General features: G+C 43.3%; 2 protein-coding genes across 3 annotated transcripts in view; one reads left to right on the top strand and one right to left on the bottom strand.

The window, feature by feature from the left end:
• Positions 1 to 13,244, top strand: part of LOC106601829 (BAR/IMD domain-containing adapter protein 2-like 1) — a 73,379-nt gene extending 60,135 nt beyond the window's left edge. For both annotated transcript variants that reach the window (XM_045715553.2, XM_045715552.2), the window contains 2 exons: positions 8,230 to 8,273; positions 10,792 to 13,244. In XM_045715553.2, the coding sequence (XP_045571509.1) occupies positions 8,230 to 8,273; positions 10,792 to 10,864 (117 nt within the window). In that variant the 3' untranslated portion in view covers positions 10,865 to 13,244. The remainder of the gene's footprint in view (positions 1 to 8,229; positions 8,274 to 10,791) is intronic.
• Positions 13,245 to 13,657: 413 nt separating this feature from the next.
• Positions 13,658 to 21,001, bottom strand: bri3 (brain protein I3). The gene is made up of 3 exons (NM_001140151.1): positions 20,453 to 21,001; positions 19,916 to 20,033; positions 13,658 to 16,466 (listed from the first exon to the last, which is right to left on the bottom strand). Exons 1-3 carry the CDS (start codon positions 20,616 to 20,618, stop codon positions 16,334 to 16,336), a joined length of 417 nt encoding a protein of 138 aa, NP_001133623.1. The 5' UTR covers positions 20,619 to 21,001; the 3' UTR covers positions 13,658 to 16,333.
• Positions 21,002 to 22,710: the final 1,709 nt, after the last annotated feature.

The following is a 22,710-nucleotide window of genomic DNA, read 5'->3' as shown; positions in this document are numbered from 1 at the left end:
AATGCATTGTAAGACTCATCATGAGCCTAGCTATCTTAAGATGAATGTACTAACCAAAAGTCGCTCTGTAAAAGAGCATCTGCTAAATGACTAAAATGTAATTGAGCCTGACAAGTATTATCCCTTTATAGTGGTCTATTATCATCTGTAATGATGTGGAGTAAATACCTGGCCCTCTCCTCATGTCTGACTCCTTGTGTGGGTCACGCCATGCGTGTCTAATGCTCATCCTACACTCTAGCAATGCTCTCAACTAACTCTTGCTTTTGCATGTATTCAAAGTCATCAGTCAAAGTTGTGGGTTTTCAAAGTGCATAGGCCAATCCGAGGTTGTTTGTCCTTCCTGATCCTGGCTGAATGGAAATTCATGGTAAGAAGCCTAGCCACTAAACACCTGCTGGCGTTGGTTTGGCTGAAGGCATACAAACAGAGAAACTCAGTCTCCTGTTTAAACTTGTGCAAGCTATAACATGTACATGTGTATTGATGTGAAATGAGATGAGGATGAGAAGATATAGCCTAGTGAAATAACTCTGGTCGAACATCTCCTGTTTTCCCTATGCAAAATGCTACATAGAACCAAGCAAGCAGTGAAAGTAGTGGAAAGTCCCAGTTACTGTAAAGCTATGCAGGATCCCTCCATCCCATTTCACTAAAGCAGAAACAGCTATTGAAGCCAGACTCTTAAACCCCCTAAAAGACATGGAGAAGCCCTGCACTGTGTTCAGTTGGTCCTGGGGCTGCCAGTTCCTCTTTGATGTGACGTGTGATTTAACCCTCGCTACCCTGGCTCTCCTTTTAGTGGAATGTCAGCACCCAGAATCACATCTCCCACTACTCCATGACGTCCGTCACAAGAGACTACTTTTAGTGTAATTAGCTGTACCTACAGTACAGGCTGGACATCCCGTTCATCACATACACACTAGAAATAGCGACAGGAGGAAACATAAGCTGCTAATGCCCTCGTGGCTGTACAGGTCAGTGGTGACCCAGAGAGGTCAGGTTGTGGTTTGTGATGTTTGGCTCTCCTGTGTGAGAGGTTGAATGGAGAAGTCTGGGAAAGACAATACACTTCTCAACTTCTCTTTTCTTTCACTGCGGTGAAATATTCATTAGGCTACACTCTGCTGTGTCCCGAGTCCGGCCGTGTGTGTGTGTGTGTGTGTGTGTGTGTGTGTGTGTGTGTGTGTGTGTGTGTGTGTGTGTGTGTGTGTGTGTGTGTGTGCGGCCATTATCATGCCTGGCTGTCAGTGTACACTGAGTGTACAAAACATTGAGAACATCTTCCTAATGTTTTGCCCTCAGAACACCTCAATTCGTCTGGCCATGGACTCTACAAGGTGTTGAAAGCATTCCACAGGGATGCTGGTCCATGTTGACTCTGAAGCTTCCCACAGTTTTTTGTGTCAAGTTGGCAGGATGTCCTTTGGGTGGTGGACCATTCTTGATACACACGGGGAAACTGTTGAGCGTGAAAAACCCAGCAGCGTTGTAGTTCTTGACACAAACCGTTGCACCTGGCACCAACTATCATACCCGTTCAAAGGCACTTACATTTTTTGTCTTGTCCATTCACCCTCTGAATGGCACACATACACAATCCATGTCTAATTGTCTCAAGGCTTAAAAATCCTTCTTTAACCTGTCTCCTCCCCTTCATCTACAATGATTAAACTGGATTTATCAGGTGACATGAATGAGGGATCCTGTCTTTCACCTGGTCAGTCTGTCATGGAAATGTTCATAATGTTTTGTACACTCAGTGTACATACATCCGGTGGCACGGCTCCAGCATAGACTTCCATTGGAATTCCACTCTGGGTGAACCTGACACCTGGAACCTGACACCCTCCTTCTCTTTCTCTCTCTTTCTTTCTCTTTGCTTCTCCCCTCTCTCTCCCTGTCTGACTTCCCTCTCTCTTTCAATGTCTCTCTCCCTGTCTGACTTCCCTCTCTCTTTCAATGTCTCGTACTCTTTTTTTCCTCATAAATTTTCTCTCTGTCTCTTTCTGTATCTTTCATTTTCTCTGTCCCCCACTCCATGCCCTACCTCCCTCTGTCTCTCTGCCCCGGCCACCCATCTCTCTCCCTCTGTCTCTGCCCCGGCCACCCATCTCTCTCCCTCTTTCTCTCTGCCCCGGCACCCCATCTCTCTCCCTTTGTCTCTCTGCCCCGGCCCCCATCTCTCTCCCAGTGTGTGATTCTGATTCTAGTAGGTACTTATCCTCCATTCATGCTGTATGAGTCAGTCAGACAGGCAATCAGTTCCGGAACATCGATAGTAACATGTTTTACCAATGAAACACATTGTATTTAACAGTGCTGGACTACACCAACCTGCTGTGCTCCCATTCATCAAACAACACACAGAGATAGAGCAGGGGTTGAGGTGGTGGACACTGCTCTGGGATGCTCCCAAACGGCACCATATGCCCTACAGTGAGGGAAAAAAGTATTTGATCCCCTGCTGATTTTGTACGTTTGCCCACTGACAAAGAAATGATCAGTCTATAATTTTATTGGTAGGTTTATTTGAACAGTGAGAGACAGAATAACAACAACAAAAAATCCAGAAAAGCATGTCAAAAATGTTATAAAATGATTTGCATTTTAATGAGGGAAATAAGTATTTGACCCCCTCTCAATCAGAAAGATTTCTGGCTCCCAGGTGTCTTTTATACAGGTAACGAGCTGAGATTAGGAGCACACTCTTAAAGGGAGTGCTCCTAATCTCAGCTTGTTACCGGTATAAAAGACACCTGTCCACAGAAGCAATCAATCAATCAGATTCCAAACTCTCCACCATGGCCAAGACCAAAGAGCTCTCCAAGGATGTCAGGGACAAGATTGTAGACCTACACAAGGCTGGAATGGGCTACAAGACCATCACCAAGCAGCTTGGTGAGAAGGTGACAACAGTTGGTGTGATTATTCGCAAATGGAAGAAACACAAAAGAACTGTAAATCTCCCTCGGCCTGGGGCTCCATGCAAGATCTCACCTCGTGGAGTTGCAATGATCATGAGAACGGTGAGGAATCAGCCCAGAACTACACGGGAGGATCTTGTCCATGATCTCAAGGCAGCTGGGACCATAGTCACCAAGAAAACAATTGGTAACACACTACAGCGTGAAGGACTGAAATCCTGCAGCGCCGGCAAGGTCCCCCTGCTCAAGAAAGCACATATACATGCCTGTCTGAAGTTTGCCAATGAACATCTGAATGATTCAGAGGATAACTGGGGGAAAGTGTTGTGGTCAGATGAGACCAAAATGGATCTCTTTGGCATCAACTCAACTCGCCGTGTTTGGAGGAGGAGGAATGCTGCCTATGACCCAAGAACACCATCCCCACCGTCAAACATGGAGGTGGAAACATTATGCTTTGGGGGTGTTTTTCTGCTAAGGGGACAGGACAACTTCACCGCATCAAAGGGACGATGGACGGGACCATGTACTGTCAAATCTTGGGTGAGAACCTCCTTCCCTCAGCCAGGGCATTGAAAATGGGTCGTGGATGGGTATTCCAGCATGACAATGACCCAAAACACACGGCCAAGGCAACAAAGGAGTGGCTCAAGAAGAAGCACATTAAGGTCCTGGAGCGACCTAGCCAGTCTCCAGACCTTAATCCCATAGAAAATCTGTGGAGGGAGCTGAAGGTTCGAGTTGCCAAACGTCAGCCTCGAAACCTTAATGACTTGGAGAAGATCTGCAAAGAGGAGTGGGACAAAATCCCTCCTGAGATGTATGCAAACCTGGTGGCCAACTACAAGAAACGTCTGACCTCCGTGATTGCCAACAAGGGTTTTGCTACCAAGTACTAAATCATGTTTTGCAGATGGGTCAAATACTTATTTCCCTCATTAAAATACAAATCATTTTCTAACATTTTTTACATGTGTTTTTCTGGATTTTTTGTTGTTGTTATTCTGTCTCTGACTGTTCAAAGAAACCTACTATTAAAATTATAGACTGATCATTTCTTTGTCAGGGGGGGAGTGTAGGTGAACACGGGGGGGAGTGTAGGTGAACACGGGGGGGGGGGGGAGTGTAGGTGAACACGGGGGGGAGTGTAGGTGAACACGGGGGGGGAGTGTAGGTGAACACGGGGGGGGGGAGTGTAGGTGAACACGGGGGGGGAGTGTAGGTGAACACGGGGGGGGGGGAGTGTAGGTGAACACGGGGGGGGGAGTGTAGGTGAACACGGGGGGGGGGGGGGGGGAGTGTAGGTGAACACGGGGGGGGGGAGTGTAGGTGAACACGGGGGGGGGGAGTGTAGGTGAACACGGGGGGGAGTGTAGGTGAACACGGGGGGGAGTGTAGGTGAACACGGGGGGGAGTGTAGGTGAACACGGGGGGTGGGGTGAGTGTAGGGTCGTGTAGTAGGCAGGGTCGTGCACAAACCCCCCGCTTGAAATATTTTCATAATTAATATCTCGATATTCATAATATACCAAATGCCTCTGTAGAGCAAATTGTAGGCAAACTAGTTACAGTGCTTCCTGAAGACATTGTTCTATTGTTTTATTGAACCTTTATTTAACTAGGCAAGTTAGTTTAGAACAAGTTCTTATTTACAATGACGGTCTACCCCGGCCATACCCAGACGACGCTGGGCCAATTGTTCGCCACCCTATGGCACTCCCAATCACGTCTGGATGTGATACAGCCAGGAATCGAACCAGGGACTGTAGTGACGCCTCTTGCACTGAGATGCAGTGCCTTAGACCGCTGCGCCACTCACAAGGGGTGGGGTGGGTGTAGGTGAAGACTGGGGGTGGGGTGTGTGTAGGTGAAGACTGGGGGTGGGGTGTGTGTAGGTGAAGACTGGGGGTGGGGTGTGGGTAGGTGAAGACTGGGGGTGGGGTGTGTGTAGGTGAAGACTGGGGGTGGGGTGTGTGTAGGTGAAGACTGGGGGTGGGGTGTGTGTAGGTGAAGACTGGGGGTGGGGTGTGTGTAGGTGAAGACTGGGGGTGGGGTGTGGGTAGGTAAAGACTGGGGGTGGGGTGTGGGTAGGTGAAGACTGGGGTGTGGGTAGGTGAAGACTGGGGGTGGGGTGTGGGTAGGTGAAGACTGGGGGTGGGGTGTGGGTAGGTGAAGACTGGGGGTGGGGTGTGGGTAGGTGAAGACTGGGGGTGGGGTGTGAATGCGGGGGCTGGGGTGTGAATGCGGGGGCTGGGGTGTGAATGCGGGGGCTGGGGTGTGGGTAGGTGAACCGTGGGGGTGGGTAGGTGTACACAGGGGGTGGGGTTGGGTAGGTGAACCGTGGGGGTGGGTAGGTGAACCGTGGGGGTGGGTAGGTGAACACGGGGGGTGGGGTTGGGTAGGTGAACCGTGGGGGTGGGTAGGTGTACACGGGGGGTGGGGTTGGGTAGGTGAACACAGGGTGGGTGTGTGTGTGTAGGTGAATAGCATGCTGTGAATGTTTTTCCGTACAATGAAAATAATAACTATCTGTGTAGGTGAGTCTGAACAACACTTCCTGTTTCTCTCTGTGTGTAGGTGAGAGCACGACAAGTGGAGTAACTCTGTGTATGTAGGTGTGTGTGTGTGTGTCGTGACTGGACTGTGTGTAGGTGTGTATGCGACAAGAGATTGTTGTGTGTGTGTGTGTGTGTGTGTGTGTGGTGTGTGTGTGTGTGTGTGTGTGTGTGACAAGAGATTGTTGTGTGTGTGTATATGACACAGACCTCCAGGGCTGTCTGAAGGAGGCAGGGATGGTATAGTGGTGAGTCATTCATTCTAGACTACCAGCCACGTATAGCTCTAACCTTGTGAATGGGATTATAGTTACTTCATAACTGCGATCACTCACTTCTCTTCATCTCCTTTGGGACACGACTAGGTCCGTTTGTCATGTTTAATACTGATAATGTGGTCATTTAACAGACGCTAAACACATTCAGTATATGTGGCCCCTGCAGGAATCAAACCCACAACTCTGCTGTTACAAAGTCCAGGACCCAGGTCTTTATTGTGCTAGTATGACCACTGCCATAACGGAGAAGTCTTTTCCCCATTCAGCAGATTTGGCTGCAGGGAGTGAATGAGGGGAGGGAATTAGAAGGAGAGGAGGGTGGGATAGAGGGAGGAGTGGGGGTTACACAGGAATGCTCTGTCACCATGAGAAAAAGGCTCCCTTGCTGGTTCTGCCCTTTGTGTAGAAAGTGAGGCAGATGAATACAGAGAAACCGATTAAAGACAGAAAGAGACTGACGTAGCGAGAGCAGAGGTACTAAAGGAATGTAGAAGAAAGTATCAACAGAGAAATTACTTGTGTGCGTGTGCGCTGACACCCTGCACTCAGTCTGATTAGGACTAGGATTAAAACTACACATCTGTCCAGGATGTCAAGAGGATGTTAGGACAGCAGTCACTAAGGTCAATGTGTGTCTGGCTACATCTGTCTGCCTGCCTACCCCTCTCTAGGGCTAATGCTGTTCTGTAGGCTCAATGCTGTCCTCTAGTGGTGGCATCCCAGCACTACAGCTGTGAGAGACTACCAGTGATGCGTGGGTAAGCAGTTTGTTCACCAGCACCCACCCGAAATTGCTAGTAACCCATCCGCAACCGCAAATATAGAAAATGCCAGGAACCATTTTTTGATTGGCCTTTTTGAATAGGCCTATGTTTCTGCTTATAATTTCGGACATTTTGGTATGCTATTTGTTAGTCAACTTGTCTATAATTAAATACATGCAGCTTCTCTTCTGTCAGTACTTGTTGCCCTAGAAGATTAAAAGCTGTTATAAATTAAAAGCTGTTATAAAGACCCAACATATTTTTTTTTTAAAGATTTCAGTTCAGCTTGGGTGCATATTTTATGTGGTTGAAATACTATCCGTTTTTATGATGCTGAATAAAATAGCACCTTTACACACGGTCCCTAACCGCGCATTCGTTATCTCAAGATGCTGAAAGAAATCAATTATATTTCTTCACTCCTGTTCCCCAGTCAAAATGTACATTTGTTGTATCATTTCACTGCAAGAAATGCTTAATTCTATAGGAGTTAATATTAAAGCTATGTGAGAGGTTATAGACCTACACTCAGTGTCCAGATTTCAGTTATACTACTATTCCATTTAACCCATCTTGAACAGTACAGTTCCCTTGATGTGCAATTTTGAAGTCCCTGTGTTGTGACCTCACAATCATCACACATCTTTCCCAAACATTAGACTACTGTTCTGGCCTACTGTTCTTTCGCAGCATTTCTCTTATTGAATAAAACTCTGACATTGTCCTTTTGGTCTCAGAATTCTACAAGAATGATACATTTATGGATTTTTAATGCATTATTTTCTCTTTATTCAACCCACCCAATATTTAATGACCCTAAACCCGCCCGCCCCACCAATATAACTACAGGGATTGCAGGTTATGAGTCAACCCACGCATCTCTACACAGTACAGTAGGACAGTGTTTCCCCATCCTGGTCCTGGGGACCCAAAGGGGTGGACATTTTGTTTTTGCCCTAGCACTAACACACCTGATTCTAATCAAAGGTGTGATGATGAGTTGAATCAAGTGTTTTAGTGCTAGGGCAAAAACTAAAATGTGCACCCCTTTGGGAAACTGCATATAGGGTCAAATCATGATTTCACCAATTTCACTATTGTTTCTAGTTTGTTTGATTGTGATCGTAAGGTTCAATCTAAATGTAACAATTTCAGGAAGATTGCTTCACCTCAACATGCCTTGACTTTTCACTGGCATAATGAGTGAGAAGTTTATATGGATTTTTCTTTCTGGAATGCATTGTCCCTTCCAGAAGAGCCATTTTCCCGTGTCAGTGTTCTGAGGTGATGAAGCATTCTCCTCTCACCAGACCTGGGTTTAAATACTATCAATTGAGAGGACCTGTTGTAATGGAACCAACAGAAAAGTCTCAAAAGTCTAGTTATACCATTTGTCACTCCAGGCAGACTCAAGCAATCACTCAAAGTATTTGAAAGATTTTAAATAGCATTTGAACCCAGGTCATCTGTTTGTCACACTCACCGGTCAGCCCTACCAAACCTGTCTGAGGGGCAGTCTGTGGTGTGGTCTCCATGGGCAACAGATACAAACATACAAGTCCTAAAAATTTTGTGCATTTTGGTATGGAAATGATATTTTTGCATGTAAATGAATCATTGTTGGATTCCATCATGGAGAGTGAATGGGTCTTGTGACTTACAGTATATGTGGTCTGATGATGTCTCTTGGGTTTGTTTACAGGGAACCCAACTGAATGGGTTTGGAAAGACGCCTCTTTTCCTCGGGTAAGTCATGCATCATGTCATATGGATTATGAAGATAATGTTAACACATCTATCTTAAACTCACAATAACATGCGTGGACACGCAATCTTTCTTTCATATAGTCAGTCATATACTCTACCCACAGTGTAGTCCACATACAGAGCGCAATGGTTCTATTTTGGGCTGGCGCTAAGGAGGCGCAAGTGTCAAATGCACGTTAGTTTGCAATTTCGTCATGTAAAAACAGGTACACTGGCATTTTCCAGCCCTAACGCCAAGTTCAGCAATTTACCTGTCTACCATCAGCTCCCTTGCACTGAAGTGGTAAGGGTTACAATTTAGAGGTGTGTCCTTAAAAACAAGTGCAAAAGTGACAATTTTCATGCAGCGCTAATGGGATGTTTTAAGACCCACAAAAAGCAGGTCTTAACAGTAACACAGATGATAATAGCAGGGATTTTGAGAGTGGAAGCACAGCCTATCCAACCATGACACACAGTGCCCATGGAAGGAGAGATGTGCCTTTTGTGCCGGTGAATCTCGTATTTAGAAACATAAAAAAAGATTGCTTTAATTTGATTAAAAACCAAGCATAGCCTCCCCTCCCCTTAATCAACGCTGGTATACCAGCATCACATAGGTGTGTCTTTTTATCCTGGCAATTATCCAAAAGTAGCCTATGAATAAAGTGGTTTTAAATGGTCGACTGAGAGTGCTTTGACATTTTTTGCCCTCATGCTTTTTCATTATTCACAATTCACATACCTGCATTTCGCTTGTTCAGAAGGCTATCCATCCAGAGTTTCAGAGCGCCCCCTTGTCCGATTACCAAAGACACACTCCAAACTATTTAGTCGTCCTATAATGCCATATAGACGTGCGAATGTTATGCGTAAAGATATTTAGGCCTACGTGTGCAAACAGTGCCATGGAACGAGAGAAGCGATTTTTGATATGTTTCTGACCCAATATTATTTAGAAATATTGTTTTTGGTTTAAAAAACAACTGTATAGTTTTTTGTTTAATTTGATTCTAAACCAAATGTATAAAAAATATTCACCAGGCTGTAATGTAATCAAAAATGTAATCTACGTAATCCCCAGAAGTAATTATCATGAGAGGGCCATAAACAATAACTAGTAATGCTGCAGACTCTAAGAAAGGTTAAAATCTCCCCTTTCTGGTAAATATAGTTATAAATTGCTGAGGTGTAGTCACTTCTCAGGACACAAGCTCAAGTACACAGTACAAATATGAAAGATTTAATGTGATGTATTTCCTATTCAACAAAATGGTATAAATAAGGCTTGAAATGACTTATATGCTTTCTAAATATAGTATAATCAATTTATAAACGACTAACTATAAGATTTCCTTATAACTGTAAAATACATATTTGTATATTTAATATTAGAGAAAATGTGCATATTTTCTAAAGGTCTTGCTTGATCAAAATGTCTGCCCCCATCGATGTGAACGTCTCACAGCACTCTAGCTTGGCTTCCTGAACTTGTTAGGACCTTGCCTTTCATCTAGTATTAATAATGTCCATTTATGACAAACAAAGTGTTTTTGTTTGAACTCTATTAATTGTTTGAAATTACTGACTATAAATCAGTCTCTGAATGTGCTACAGTGACAAAACCACTTCTCCCGCTGCATTACGGTGTAAGGATTCCAGGCATATGTGTTGTTAGTGGCTGTGATGTAGGGTTCAGCCAGGAGTTGATGGACAGTCGGAAGAGCGAATGAAATGGTAGGAGGGACCTCCCAGCTTCAAGTGGTGTCAGATTTCACATCCTGCTTCACACAGGCAGAAGAGACATACCCCTGTGTCCATTAGAATCAGGGCTACCGCTCAATGCAAGCCATTTCAATCTATCGTGTCCACATATCCATTTATCAGATGACGGTTGGAACCAGTACCAGAACCACTCAGGTCCCCAAAACAGGGGACTTTACATCTATTATAACAAGTTGTTTAATTGTATACACTGACTTTTTAGACCTTATCAATAGCCTGGTGAATTTAATCTTGCTTATTGTCTACGTTTGGTATGTCCATGTCCAGACTACAATTAACAGTAGGCCTAGCCCCTATATCAGTGTGAATGCTATAGCCTATGTTTAACAATGTTTTTCCATATTGAAGCAATGCAACTAGAACAATGTGGACTGCAAACATGTTCAATATATTTAGCAAATATTGGGCAGGCTATTTAACAAACTAGACTATAAGACTAACATTCGAATTGGAGTTGATGACAACATAATACATAAAAGACCATAAATACACAACTTGAAGCAACACATATTTAGCCATGGAGCACGTTCTGATTGACCCAGCCTGTTCGTGCCACTGCCACCTAATGCGCCCATAATTCCTGTTGTGAAAATAGCTAAAGTATTTTTGACACACCCCAAAGCTGTAACGCTACCGCCAGTGCTAAGATTTACCATTGTGTTAGGTTTGTTCAAATAGGGCCCAAGTGTCATAAAATCATCACACCAGTATTAACCAGTCTCTGTCTCCTTAGGGGAGGGAACCCGTTCACCGCAGTCAAGCTACGTCCCACAGTCACCAATGACCGCTCAGGCCCAGTCATCTAAACCTCCAGACCCACCCTCCTGTCCACCTCTACACAGGAGCGGCACCTCCAGCTGGGCATCACCCCATGCTGTCCCCCCTCCTCCTCCAGGCGGATGGACCCAGGGCCGGACACTAGTGGACAGGACAACTTGACACTGTGGGCTGCTGTGCTGAAGATCCAGTAATTTCACTACTACAGATGCCATTAGAAATGACATTGTCTAATACACAGTTGCCCTACTGCTGCAAACGCTCTCCCTGAAAAGGTGGGAGGATTTATTTATGTAAACAGATGCACATATATAGATTTTCTAGACCTATTTTTGTCGGCGATGATGAGTGGCGACATACTACATGCGTTCTCGCTGGGCGTGTGTGAAAAGGAGTCGAGGAAAGCCTGAGATTGGACCGTTGAAATATCAGAATGTATTTATGACTTTTTTTTTTTTTGCTTGTTCAATCACTCGTCAAAGATTTTTCGTTGCCATAGGGCAGTAGATAAATGAATGTATGCCATACGGGACCTATGCATCACAATTTACGGAGGTCCTTATGGTAGTGTTGCTCTTGTTATTGTGTATCTCAAATATGATATGTAAAATTGCATCATTACTAAAGTCCAACAGCTGGCGACTGTCGAATATAACTATACTCATTCAAGGGAAGCGCACACATCGTTTTTTCCCCTCAACTCCTTCCAAGAAGTGTACAGCGAATTTGATTGGTTGAGTGTGTCATTGTCATCTTGCTGATTGGTTTTACAGTTAAGTGTTCATACAGTGCTGCTGTTACTAGTGGAAGATGTGAGACCTGTTTACCTTAACTCTACAAACCAACAGTAATCATTCTGTGAAACGTCTCTCATCTGTCTCTGTTATTCAGGTAGCCCGGGTCATGTTCATTAGGCACCAAACGGAAGAAAGCAGACTGAAACCTTTGAGGGAATGTTTGTTATTGTTTGATAAGAAACTTTCAACTGTTTTAAAATGTTTTCCATTACATTTCCTAATGAATATGACCCAGTAGTGCTGTGGACATACGTTGTTAAATGGAACTCATAACTTCCCATAGACCGTGCAGGCATTTTGCTTTTATCTTCATGCTTCATGGAAGGCATTTTCAAACTAGTGGCTCATTTTATTACTTTTCTTTGGTCTGCCCTGCCTACTCCCTGAGTTTGGAACGTTGCTGTATGAAAATAAACAAATATACACTGAACAAAAATGTAAATGCAGCATGTAAAGTCTTGGTCCCATATTTCATGAGCTGAAATAAAAGATTCCAGAAATGTTCTATATGCATAAAAAAACGTACTTCTCTCAATTGTTGTGCACAAATGTATTTACATCCCTGTTAGTGAGCATTTCTCTTTTGCCAAAATAATCTATTCACCTGACAGGTGTGGCATATCAAGAAACTGATTTAACAGCATGATCATTACATAGGTGCACCTTGTGCTGGGGACAATAAAAGACCACTCTAAAATGTGCAGTTTTGTCACACAACACAATGCCACAGATGTCTCAAGTTTTGAGGGAGCGTGAAATTGGCATGCTGACTGCAGGAATGTCCACCAGAACTGTTGCCAGATAATCAAATGTTAATTTCTCTACCATAAGCCGCCTCCAACATCCTTTTAGAGAATTTGTCAGTACGCCCAACCGGCCTCACAACCGCAGACCATGTGTAAGGCATCATGTAGGCGAGTGGTTTGCTGATGTCAATGTTGTGAACAGAGTGCCCCATGGTGGCGGTGGGGTTATGGTATGGGCAGGCATAAACTACAGACAACGAACACAATTACATTTTATCGATAGCAATTTTAATGCACAGAGATAACGTGATGAAATCCCGAAGCCCATTGTCGTGCCATTCATCCGCCACCATCACCTCATGTTTCAGCATGATAATGCACAGCTCCATGTCGCAATGATCTGTACACAATTCCTGGAAGCTGAAAATGTCCCAGTTCTTCCATGGCCTGCATACTCACCAGACATGTCACCAATTGAGCATGTTTGGGACGCGCTGGCTCGACAATGTGTTCCAGTTCCTGCCAATATCCAGCCACTTCACACAGCCACTGAAGAGGAGTGGGACAACATTCCATAATCAACAGCCTGATCGACTCCATGCGAAGGAGATGTTTTGTGCTTCATGAGGCAAATGCTAGTCACACCAGATACCGACTGGTTTTCTGATCCACGCCCCTACCTTTTTTAAGGTATCTGTGACCAACAGATGCATATCTGTATTCCCGGTCATGTGAAATCCATAGATTAAGGCCTAAGGAATGTATTTAAATAGCCTGATTTCCTCATATGAACTGTAACTCAGTAAAATCTTTGAAATTGTTGCATGTTGCATTTATATTTTTGTTCAGTATATTTTATTGCTTCACTGCTTGTCTTATCGTTATTTCAACTCTTTGTCGTGATAAATGTTATGACCAATAATATATAACATAGTTTATGACTAGAAAGGCCGGGCTTAAATCCAAGGCACACTGTTAATAGACCTTTTAAAGGCACTTTCCCTGAAGTTTGCAGAGATCACATTCATGTTCAGCTCTCATTCTAATCATTAACTGGTTGAAAAACTGAATCCGGTTACTTACAACTGGGGTCCAATTGAACAAGAACAGGGTTGTCTTCTACAAAGTGATTGGGCACCTATCTAGAATCAGTTGAGCTTTTTAGACCATAATTCATATGATTATATGGAAAGAGGGACCTGATCCTAGATCAGCACTCCTACTTTGAGACGCTTTATGAATACAGACCAGGAAAAGTTTTAAAAGATCAGTCAAGACATGTACCGCACTCGTGTTTATTTACAATAACTCTTTTATAAAAAATAAGGACCTCAATCATGATAGCGTGTGTAGTGTTTCAAAGCAGATCCATGTAAAATACACCCCCCAATATATAACCCCATTTTATTACATGGACAGTAACAATACACTACTGGTGTAGAGAGATATGGGTACAGAGACATTCTCGGTTGATTGTCTATTGTAGGGAGGATCGCAGACTGAGTTGTCACTGAGAAGAATACTAAGAAGGCTACACATGTCAACCTGCTTGTAGTATGCAAAAACTCACATGCTTTTCCTCCCTCCCTTGGCTGAGTCCGCTTGGTTGTAGGTCAAAGACGTGGTGTCCGACTTGACCTGGGTGAACTCTACAGAGCCTGTGTAGGGCGCTTCAACCTATGTCCGAATTTCCACACTACTTAGAACGTACATTTTTATTGGGCATGCATTCTAAGTGGTTATAGTGACATTAAAGGATATTGGAACAGAGACCCCTGTTCATTAGGCAGCAAACGGTAGAAAATGGACTGAAACAGGGAGGGACTACCTGGTCACGCCCAATAAGAAACGCTGAGGTCTGCAGACCTATATAAAAGCAATCTATCAGAATCATACCCTTGAAAATATGACATGGCCACAGAATAAAAAGAAACCCAGAACAGACAACAGCTCAAAGACACATTTTCAATGTCTCAGTGTTACGTTTAAAACCCTCCCCCAGCCAGTCAAGCTGGGAAAAGATATTCTCTGTGACACTGGCCCAGACTGAGTGGGGGCAGCATTCTCAAAGGCTTCAAAACAGAGGTTCAAAAGGGTTGCTTAAAGCGGCTCTCGCTCGATGGGTCATTTCCTTATAGTCATATACCTGTACAGTGATGAACCATTTCCCAACATAAGTCTTCTTTAAAAAAAATACATAATTAATCCTAGAATGTGACTACATGAAACAGAAGGCGCTTCAGGAGTGGCAGAACTGAACAATTCCCAGGTGCGGCGCAATTGGAATTTAACATTGAGCACAAAATCTACTTGTGCCTCCGTTTGATTGAACATGACAAAATAAAGGAATTCTATTAAGTAAATGATTTGTTATTGATCCACGTCTTGAGCCACATAATGATCACAATCCCTTTCTGGGCCTATATCACAAAGAGCCTCAGAGTAGGATTGCCAATCTAGGATCAGTTTGGCTTTTAAATCATAATGTACAAGGTATATATGGACAGGGAGGACGTGATCCTAGATCTCCTAGCACTCCTACTCAGATGCACTTCTTGAATATGCGCCCTGGGGCCGTATCCACAAAGAGTAAAATATTTGGTCGTAAGTGCTAAAAGACATTTTACTCCTACTCTTATGGGTAAAAATAAAAGCTATGCGGAAAGCTTCTTTAGTCATAACAGTCCCCCACCTAGACAAGAGATATTTAGGAGACCTCATGAGCTGTCCTAACCAGTTAAGTTACCAACAGGTGTCTTGGTAATAGAAAACGGCAGTGGTTCCTGCACCATAGACAGGCAGTTGCTTTGGAGTTGAAAGAATGTTTGATATTTCTATTTGATCAACCCATAATAATGTACACCTTGTACCTTGGATAATGATTTCACAAGGCTTCGTTCACATGACAGCCTATGCCTAAATACTTACAACCACTAGGCTAATAAACAATCCCACAGTTCTCTTTCAATGATTTCATGACCCCTACATCATGTCATTTAAAGTTATCCCTTTGAGCGCAATATCACATTAAAAACAGATGCCTAAAAGCAGCCGTGCCTGTGGGTTGGGCAATGGAAAGCATCTACAGCCTTTATTAACTGATTGTGTTCGGTAAAATTAGACCTTTCTGAAACGCTTTATGTAACATTATCGACAAGTGACTCGAAGGCCTAGTGTGCCAAAGCTATTTAGATGTGTTGAACAGAAGTGTGCTGATATAACGTTCATATTTTAACTGTCAAACTGTATGATTCAGTGCAATATGCCCATCACATTATTCTAAACATATGCAAACCAACATATTAGGCTAAATTAAAAGTAGACAAAGTGATCGTGTCAGGCAGATGATATCAAACGTTGTACCACTGCAACATTCACCATAGTTGTCTGAAGCGTGTTATACAGCTGGCAGTGCCTCGTCCTGATTGTTGCAAATGAGAAGGAATAACCAATGTCAATGAGCATCATCACTACCCCTCTTTTGCGCTCCCTCAAACTGTTGTGATTACCAACGGAGAAACTTTAATGAGTTGATTTTTCTCCCGGCTCAGTTTGTCTGAGCAGTAACTTATCATCATAAAACCTACTCTGAGCTGGGAGATTTTTTTTGGTCTTAAAACGGGATCCTAGGATCTTTTCTGATACGCTTTGTGGAATATGGCCCCTGGCTGTTTTCTGCTCTATAGCGTAATAAAGGCACCAGCAGTAGATAGACAAAGATCAGGCTTCTTCACTAGATAATACTACCAAAGTATATTCTTACCATGTGCAAATGTGGCTTTTCACATGCACCTCTATCATATTATCAGAATGAATGGCTGGCTATAAGTTCATTGTGGCGACTACTCGTTGTATAGAAAATCCATGGCATCCTCAGTGTGTAATAATTCTAAACAACACAGTTCTAAGACCCAGCTGGGCTGTGAGAGGATGAGCTAGCTACTGGTTGGTCCTTCTATCCGAAGGTGGCGCCACAGTTGGGACATCTCCTCTGGCGCAGTGCCAGGCAGAATAAGATCCCCAGGGGGAAGAAGAAGACGGCACACATGATCCCCAGACAGGTGAAGTCATCCTCCAGCACGCCCACTCTGAAAAAAGATGAAGGCACACATTAAAGAGACAGAAAGTTGGCCTCTGGTGATGCTCTCCAGCAAAAAAGGGGCCACCTGAGCAAAAACATGTTTGCTTATAACTAAGGATTTGTGTGGTTTTATGAGATAAGTTATATAAAAATGATCATATATGTAACAACATTCAAGCAAAAAAAATGTAACTCATCAATTAGCAACTAAATTCCCATCCACCCCAGAAAGCATTTTTTAGGACTGAGAAAACTCATGTCAATGCATCCACCTCCCAAAAACCAAGCGCAGGAAAAGGAGCACCTATTGGTGTAGAGATTGAACCATTCTGTTGTTGTTGTTGTGTGTCAAGTCGCCACAGGGAAAATAACTAATAATGAGAGAGAGAATAATAAGTAGCCTATTCTTTCTAGCATTGTGACTCTGGGCTTTCTAGGTTTCCATGGTAATCCAGTGTTCGAGATGCAGTGCTATTAGATGTATGAGCCGTGAACATAATCATCACGCTGTGGTCTCACTGTGTGACCTGGGGAATCACATGGAGAGAGAGTTAACTGTGGTTCCCCTGACCAGAGTGGCTACTAGAAGGAACAGAGCTGCAGGGGTTAACAGCTAGTCTTATGACTCCACATGTTGGCTGACCTGCATCATGTTCAATGCATCTGTCAACTCCCCTTAGAGGAAACCTACATTGTATAGACCCAAATATGTCTAGATGTTGAACTGTAGTGATTACACTATACACCTACTAGCCAATCACATCATGGTGTGTTAAAATCACAAGTGCTTTTTGCGACAGATATTGAAACAGTGTTTATAAGCGTTGTGACTAGAAGGAGTGCAGCTACCAGAAGTTACTTTTTACAGCAGGTTAGGAGAGCATTTTAGCTAGCCCTAACCTAAGTCTCCTAACCTGCTACGAGAAAAGGTAACTTCCAGTTGTAGCTGTACTTCATCTAGTTACAACCTTTTCTAAAAGTAACGGTGGACAGCAAAAATATGTGAGCAACAACAGGTGGAGCGCAAATGGAGTGTGGACTTTGACGTTTTGCCTGCTGTGTGTGTGTGTGTGTGTGTGTGTGTGTGTGTGTGTGTGTGTGTGTGTGTGTGTGTGTGTGTGTTGCCAGCCTGCACCTGCCCTGCTGTGTGCCATGTACATGTCATGGGTGTGTTTACACCGCCACTGCTTATCAGCGGAGTATCAGAGTGTGCCAAGGCCACAAACTGGACTAGAACCCTTTAGTGAACCTGGCAATGCAAATAGTGGTGACAAACTAAAACAGGCCGTCTCCCTCTACTCTCAATCTAGTGGTGACAAACTAAAACACGCCGTCTCCCTCTACTCTCAATCTAGTGGTGACAAACTAAAACAGGCCGTCTCCCTCTACTCTCAATCTAGTGGTGACAAACTAAAACAGGCCGTCTCCCTCTACTCTCAATCTAGTGGTGACAAACTAAAACAGGCCGTCTCCCTCTACTCTCAATCTAGTGGTGACAAACTAAAACACGCCGTCTCCCTCTACTCTCAATCTAGTGGTGACAAACTAAAACAGGCCGTCTCCCTCTACTCTCAATCTAGTGGTGACAAACTAAAACAAGCCGTCTCCCTCTACTCTCAATCTAGTGGTGACAAACTAAAACAGGCCGTCTCCCTCTACTCTCAATCTAGTGGTGACAAACTAAAACAAGCCGTCTCCCTCTACTCTCAATCTAGTGGTGACAAACTAAAACAAGCTGTCTCCCTCTACTCTCAATCTAGTGGTGACAAACTAAAACACGCCGTCTCCCTCTACTCTCAATCTAGTGGTGACAAACTAAAACAGGCCGTCTCCCTCTACTCTCAATCTAGTGGTGACAAACTAAAACAGGCCGTCTCCCTCTACTCTCAATCTAGTGGTGACAAACTAAAACAAGCTGTCTCCCTCTACTCTCAATCTAACACTCCTAGAAATCAGGCTCTATTATTTGACTTTCAGGCCTCAGAAGTGAAAACAAAAAAGTCTGTATTTACACCAAACACTGATATAAAGTCTCATTGGAAACTTGCCATTATTGTATTCTATCATCAATTAGACTATTATGTTCATTTTAAAAACACAAAATATGATTTTTTTTTTACAAAATCAACACAAGACAGACACTACAGCTGCTGGGTCATGTTCATTAGGCACCAAACGGAATAAAACAAACAAACAGGAACCGGCTACCTTGACTTGTCCAATAGGAAACACTCCTTTTCCGTTGCAAAACATTTCAATGTTTATTAGGACAAACCTTTTCCGTTGTATGACCTAAAGAACACGACCCTGACCATTTTTCATATAAGACCACGTTGACGTTTGACCTTCAAGAGCATCATACAGTACAGTCAATCAACTTCCTCTCTCCTGTCACATGTCTGTGTTCTTAGCAGCTGACACTGAAAGGATGTTGTGTCAGACAAATTGAAACCACTGCGGAAACTCTCGAAATGAAGCTTTCCCCTACAGCAGCAGCTTTAGCGTGTACTAGGCCTGCCTGCCCGCCCACAGTGCAGTGTGTGTGTAACAGTGTGTGTGTAATACTGTTATCGTGATGCTCACATGTAGCTATGCTGTGGAACATCCTTTAGACACAGATGGAGCAGAAGACAACGGTCATTTGACACATGGAAACCACGTGTTCACCACAGGAACACTATTGATAGACACTGAAAAGGCTTTCCTTGATAGCAGATTAGCCTACTGACCTGTCTTGATTTGGCAGACCCCTACACCTTCTCCCAAATCAGATCAAATTGTATTTGTCACATGTACCGACTACAAATCTGGTTCCCCCTTCAACTGTGGTTCATCTCAAGGTTTCAAACAATGCTCTTCTTTCTAGATCCCCTTCGTTACACGCTTGTTATAGCATTACTCCACCCTGTGGCTTTCAGAGAGTTCAGCTCTGTCCGAATAACAGCTTCATGGAACATTTCAACACTTTCCAAACTCATTCATCATCTCCAGCATCACCCCAATGTCAACATAGGTGAAAATAGCAGGTTTCTATTTTTCTTTCTCTGAAAAAGATAACCTAACCGGGTGACATCATATGCGGTGCATCCTTTGATGTCAACCAACTCGTCCTAATATTTAGATATTGCTTAATTCCATTATTTTACTTTGAGATGTGTGTATTGTTGTGAATTGTTAGATACTACTGCACTGTTGGAGCTAGGAACACAAGCATTTCACTACACCTGCAATAACATCTGTTAAATGTGTTTGTGACCAATAAAATTTGATTTGAACTGAGCAGTCAAAGGTTACTTTACTAAAATGTAATAAAACAATAAGACTGAATTGAAGGCTGCCAGAAATCCAAATAGTTCCCCCCTCCATAGATACAATACTGTTGTATTGAATTCTGTGCCCCCTTCAAACATACAGTATGCTTCCCCACTATGCGTGTGTTTGGGGCTGGTGTCTCACCTGCAGGCTGGGCAGCCCCCCACCACCACCACAGAGGGCTGGATAATCGTGTACGTGCCAGGGTAGGGCTGCTGGGCTATGGCTGGGCCCATCTGAGCACTGGGGCCTCCTTGGAACCCTGTGGTAGGATAAGGGGAGGGGAGAGGAGTTTGAGGTTGAATTAGGCTAGATCTGAACTACAAGGGGAAGTCATGAGTGTCCGTTTCCGTTTCAGTCAGTCAAGAGAGGTAAGGGAATATACAGTATTTGTCACTAGTAAAATAACGAACCCAGTACCCTGTATAGGGCATAGACTACTCTAATACACACTTGTACATGTGTGAAATGTGAGAAATATAAGCATCCACACAAATTATTATTGGTATTACAGTCTACAATGTGTAGGCTAATCTATAAATGTCAGCAAGTTCATACAACCTAAAATACAAAAGTTACGTTATGGCGGTTCCAGAATTTGCACATCGGCGCGTAACGACGTCATACTTAAGGAGCTAGCTTTGGACGTTAGGTAACAACCCTACAATGTGATCTACTTGCCTGGGCCAGTGGGGTACTGATATGGCGGCGGCTGTTGAAAGCCCGGGGGTGCAGGGGTCGGGGCGGGGATAGCTCCATAATTGTGCTGCTGGCCATATTCATACGCCCCCGGGACGACGTTAGCATAAGCGGGAGGACGGTCTTGGAGAAGAGGTTTGCTGTCCATATCTGTTGCGTCCTCAAGTTATCTTTCTCTTTCTTTGCCTTGGCTGGCCCTCTTCTTCCCACACAAATTGGATTTACTTAGTCGGTGTTGCCTCGAGTCATACGACTTTCGCAGGCACGGATGGGTAAAAAAAAAATAAGAAAACACGACGCGCAAAAATTTAAGTTATCGCCTCTCTCCATGTGCCAACTTTGTCCGCGGCTGCACCACCCGAAACACTTGCGGACTGTTCAGTCTAAAGGAGGATGCTTATTTTTTTTTTTAAAAGAGAGGGAAATGTCTAAAATATCGCCATCTTATCACCTCATTATGACATTTTTTGTCAAAAGAACCTCTCCAATCACTCTAGAGCACACAAAAAACTGTTGTAAACTCGGAACTCGTTTTCCCTTTCTGTCTGGATTGTCACAAGACTCGAATCATGTGATGCGCTCCGGAACGCCTATGTGCGGAGAAAGGGGGCGCGTTCGAGCGGATCACATTTGTCAAGTCGGTGACCAAAGTCTGTTGCATTCTGGGTGTACAAATTGTCTGACTTGTGCCTATGAAGTTTTGACTGCAAGTTTTTGCAGTTGTTCTTCACCAACTTCATACTGCAACCATCGCCTGCATTGTCAACCAATCATTTGGATGTTTTTTTTTACCCATGCAAACGTGTTCAAAAAGACATGACTGAAACAGGAACCTATTTATCAAGTTGTATGTACAGGTGATATACTATAAAACTTAAATTAATAGCCCGGGTGTTTATTTGCTTAAATTACTGAACACAACAGATGCTTATTTGAGCCAGGCACACTGCTTTTGCATAGTTAATTGTTTAATTCCAGCATTTTAATCAGTCTTAATATCCTGCGCTAATGTGTTATAATTGACACACTGTGTCACGTTTCTATTGTCTTAAAATGGCTCTATTTAAAAAATAAAATTAAAAAACATATCCTTGACAGAATAATTACTATCATCTTTGACTGTGCATTTTCGGCAGTTCTTACTTTCGCCACAGGAGGGCGATCGGCCGATTTCTGGGGGTCTGTATATCCGAAGTTGTTGACTTTTTTTGTGATTGTCAGCTGTTAGCAGCCAATGACTAACAGTTCCTTACTGTCTGTCGATAAAAGCAGATTGCTGATTTAGTTAATGTAACAAATCAAACATTACACCTCAAACAATTCATGGTAAACTAGTAAACAATTAATTTAGACCTGGTATTTATTTGCTCTAATGTGTGAAGTTGCCCTGCTGGCTGTTAAAAGGGACATGTGGCAATTTGAGGCTGTGTAATTTAAGTTTTACAGTATACAAATAAATGTGATATTTGAGGTTCTCTCTCAGTAATTGACTGTACAATATACACTCAATATTATATTATGATTTCAGTTTATGATTGTGTGCTATGGGGGTTAGATACATGTTTATTTCAACATTATAAAGAAAAACAATTTTAAATAATGGCAACACTGCCATGTTGATCTGAGCCTTGCTGTTGGAAAACCACATTAGTGTCCAACTTTCGGAGATGCACTTTCCAGACTTCACTTCTCGACTTTCGTCTACAGTCGGTTGCCTTAGCCCAGTGGTCACCAACCAGTCGATCTCCAAGGCATTTCTAGTCGATCACGGAACATTTCTGTTACAAACCCAACGAAAAAGCCTTGTGATCCTATTTGTTTTATTAGTCTAGGGCTGTTGGTGGTAGGTGCAGCCAATTCAGCTGCCCTACGCGCCGGGTAGGCAAACTGTTGCCATTTCATGTGTCTGAAGGTACAAACTCTGCCTGGAGAGGAAATCAAGTGCACTATGCAACCGCTGGTCAATCAGATTGCTCAGATGATGGAGTCTGCACAGTAATTTAGGAGGCATTAAAGAAAGCTACAGCAAAATTGATACTGTGAGATTTCAAAACGTTTAAAACCATGACTATAGAGAGACTGTCAGCGAATACAGCAAAGAGCTGCTGTTTTTATGAGTGAGTTTAAGTTCTTACTCAGCACTGTCAACACTTTGTATTCAACACTTTTATTACCCATAAAACGCGCGTTTTCCCTGTTTCCACTCAGCGCTACAACAAGCAGTGCAGCAGTAATGAATG

Source organism: Salmo salar, chromosome 03, assembly GCF_965601325.2.
Source record: "Salmo salar chromosome 03, fSalSal1, whole genome shotgun sequence".
NCBI lineage: Eukaryota > Metazoa > Chordata > Actinopteri > Salmoniformes > Salmonidae > Salmo > Salmo salar.
The sequence above is the reverse complement of the archived record's forward strand: the minus strand, read 5'-3'. Positions and strand labels throughout refer to the sequence as shown.

Excerpts from the sequence above, each read along its gene's own strand:
- bri3 (NM_001140151.1), bottom strand. The coding sequence starts at position 20,618 with ATGGACAGCAAACCTCTTCTCCAAGACCGTCCTCCCGCTTATGCTAAC. Across the intron at positions 20,034-20,452 it reads TCAGTACCCCACTGGCCCAG|GGTTCCAAGGAGGCCCCAGT; the intron begins GCAAGTAGATCA and ends ATCCTACCACAG. Across the intron at positions 16,467-19,915 it reads GGGGGCTGCCCAGCCTGCAG|AGTGGGCGTGCTGGAGGATG; the intron begins GTGAGACACCAG and ends ATCTTTTTTCAG.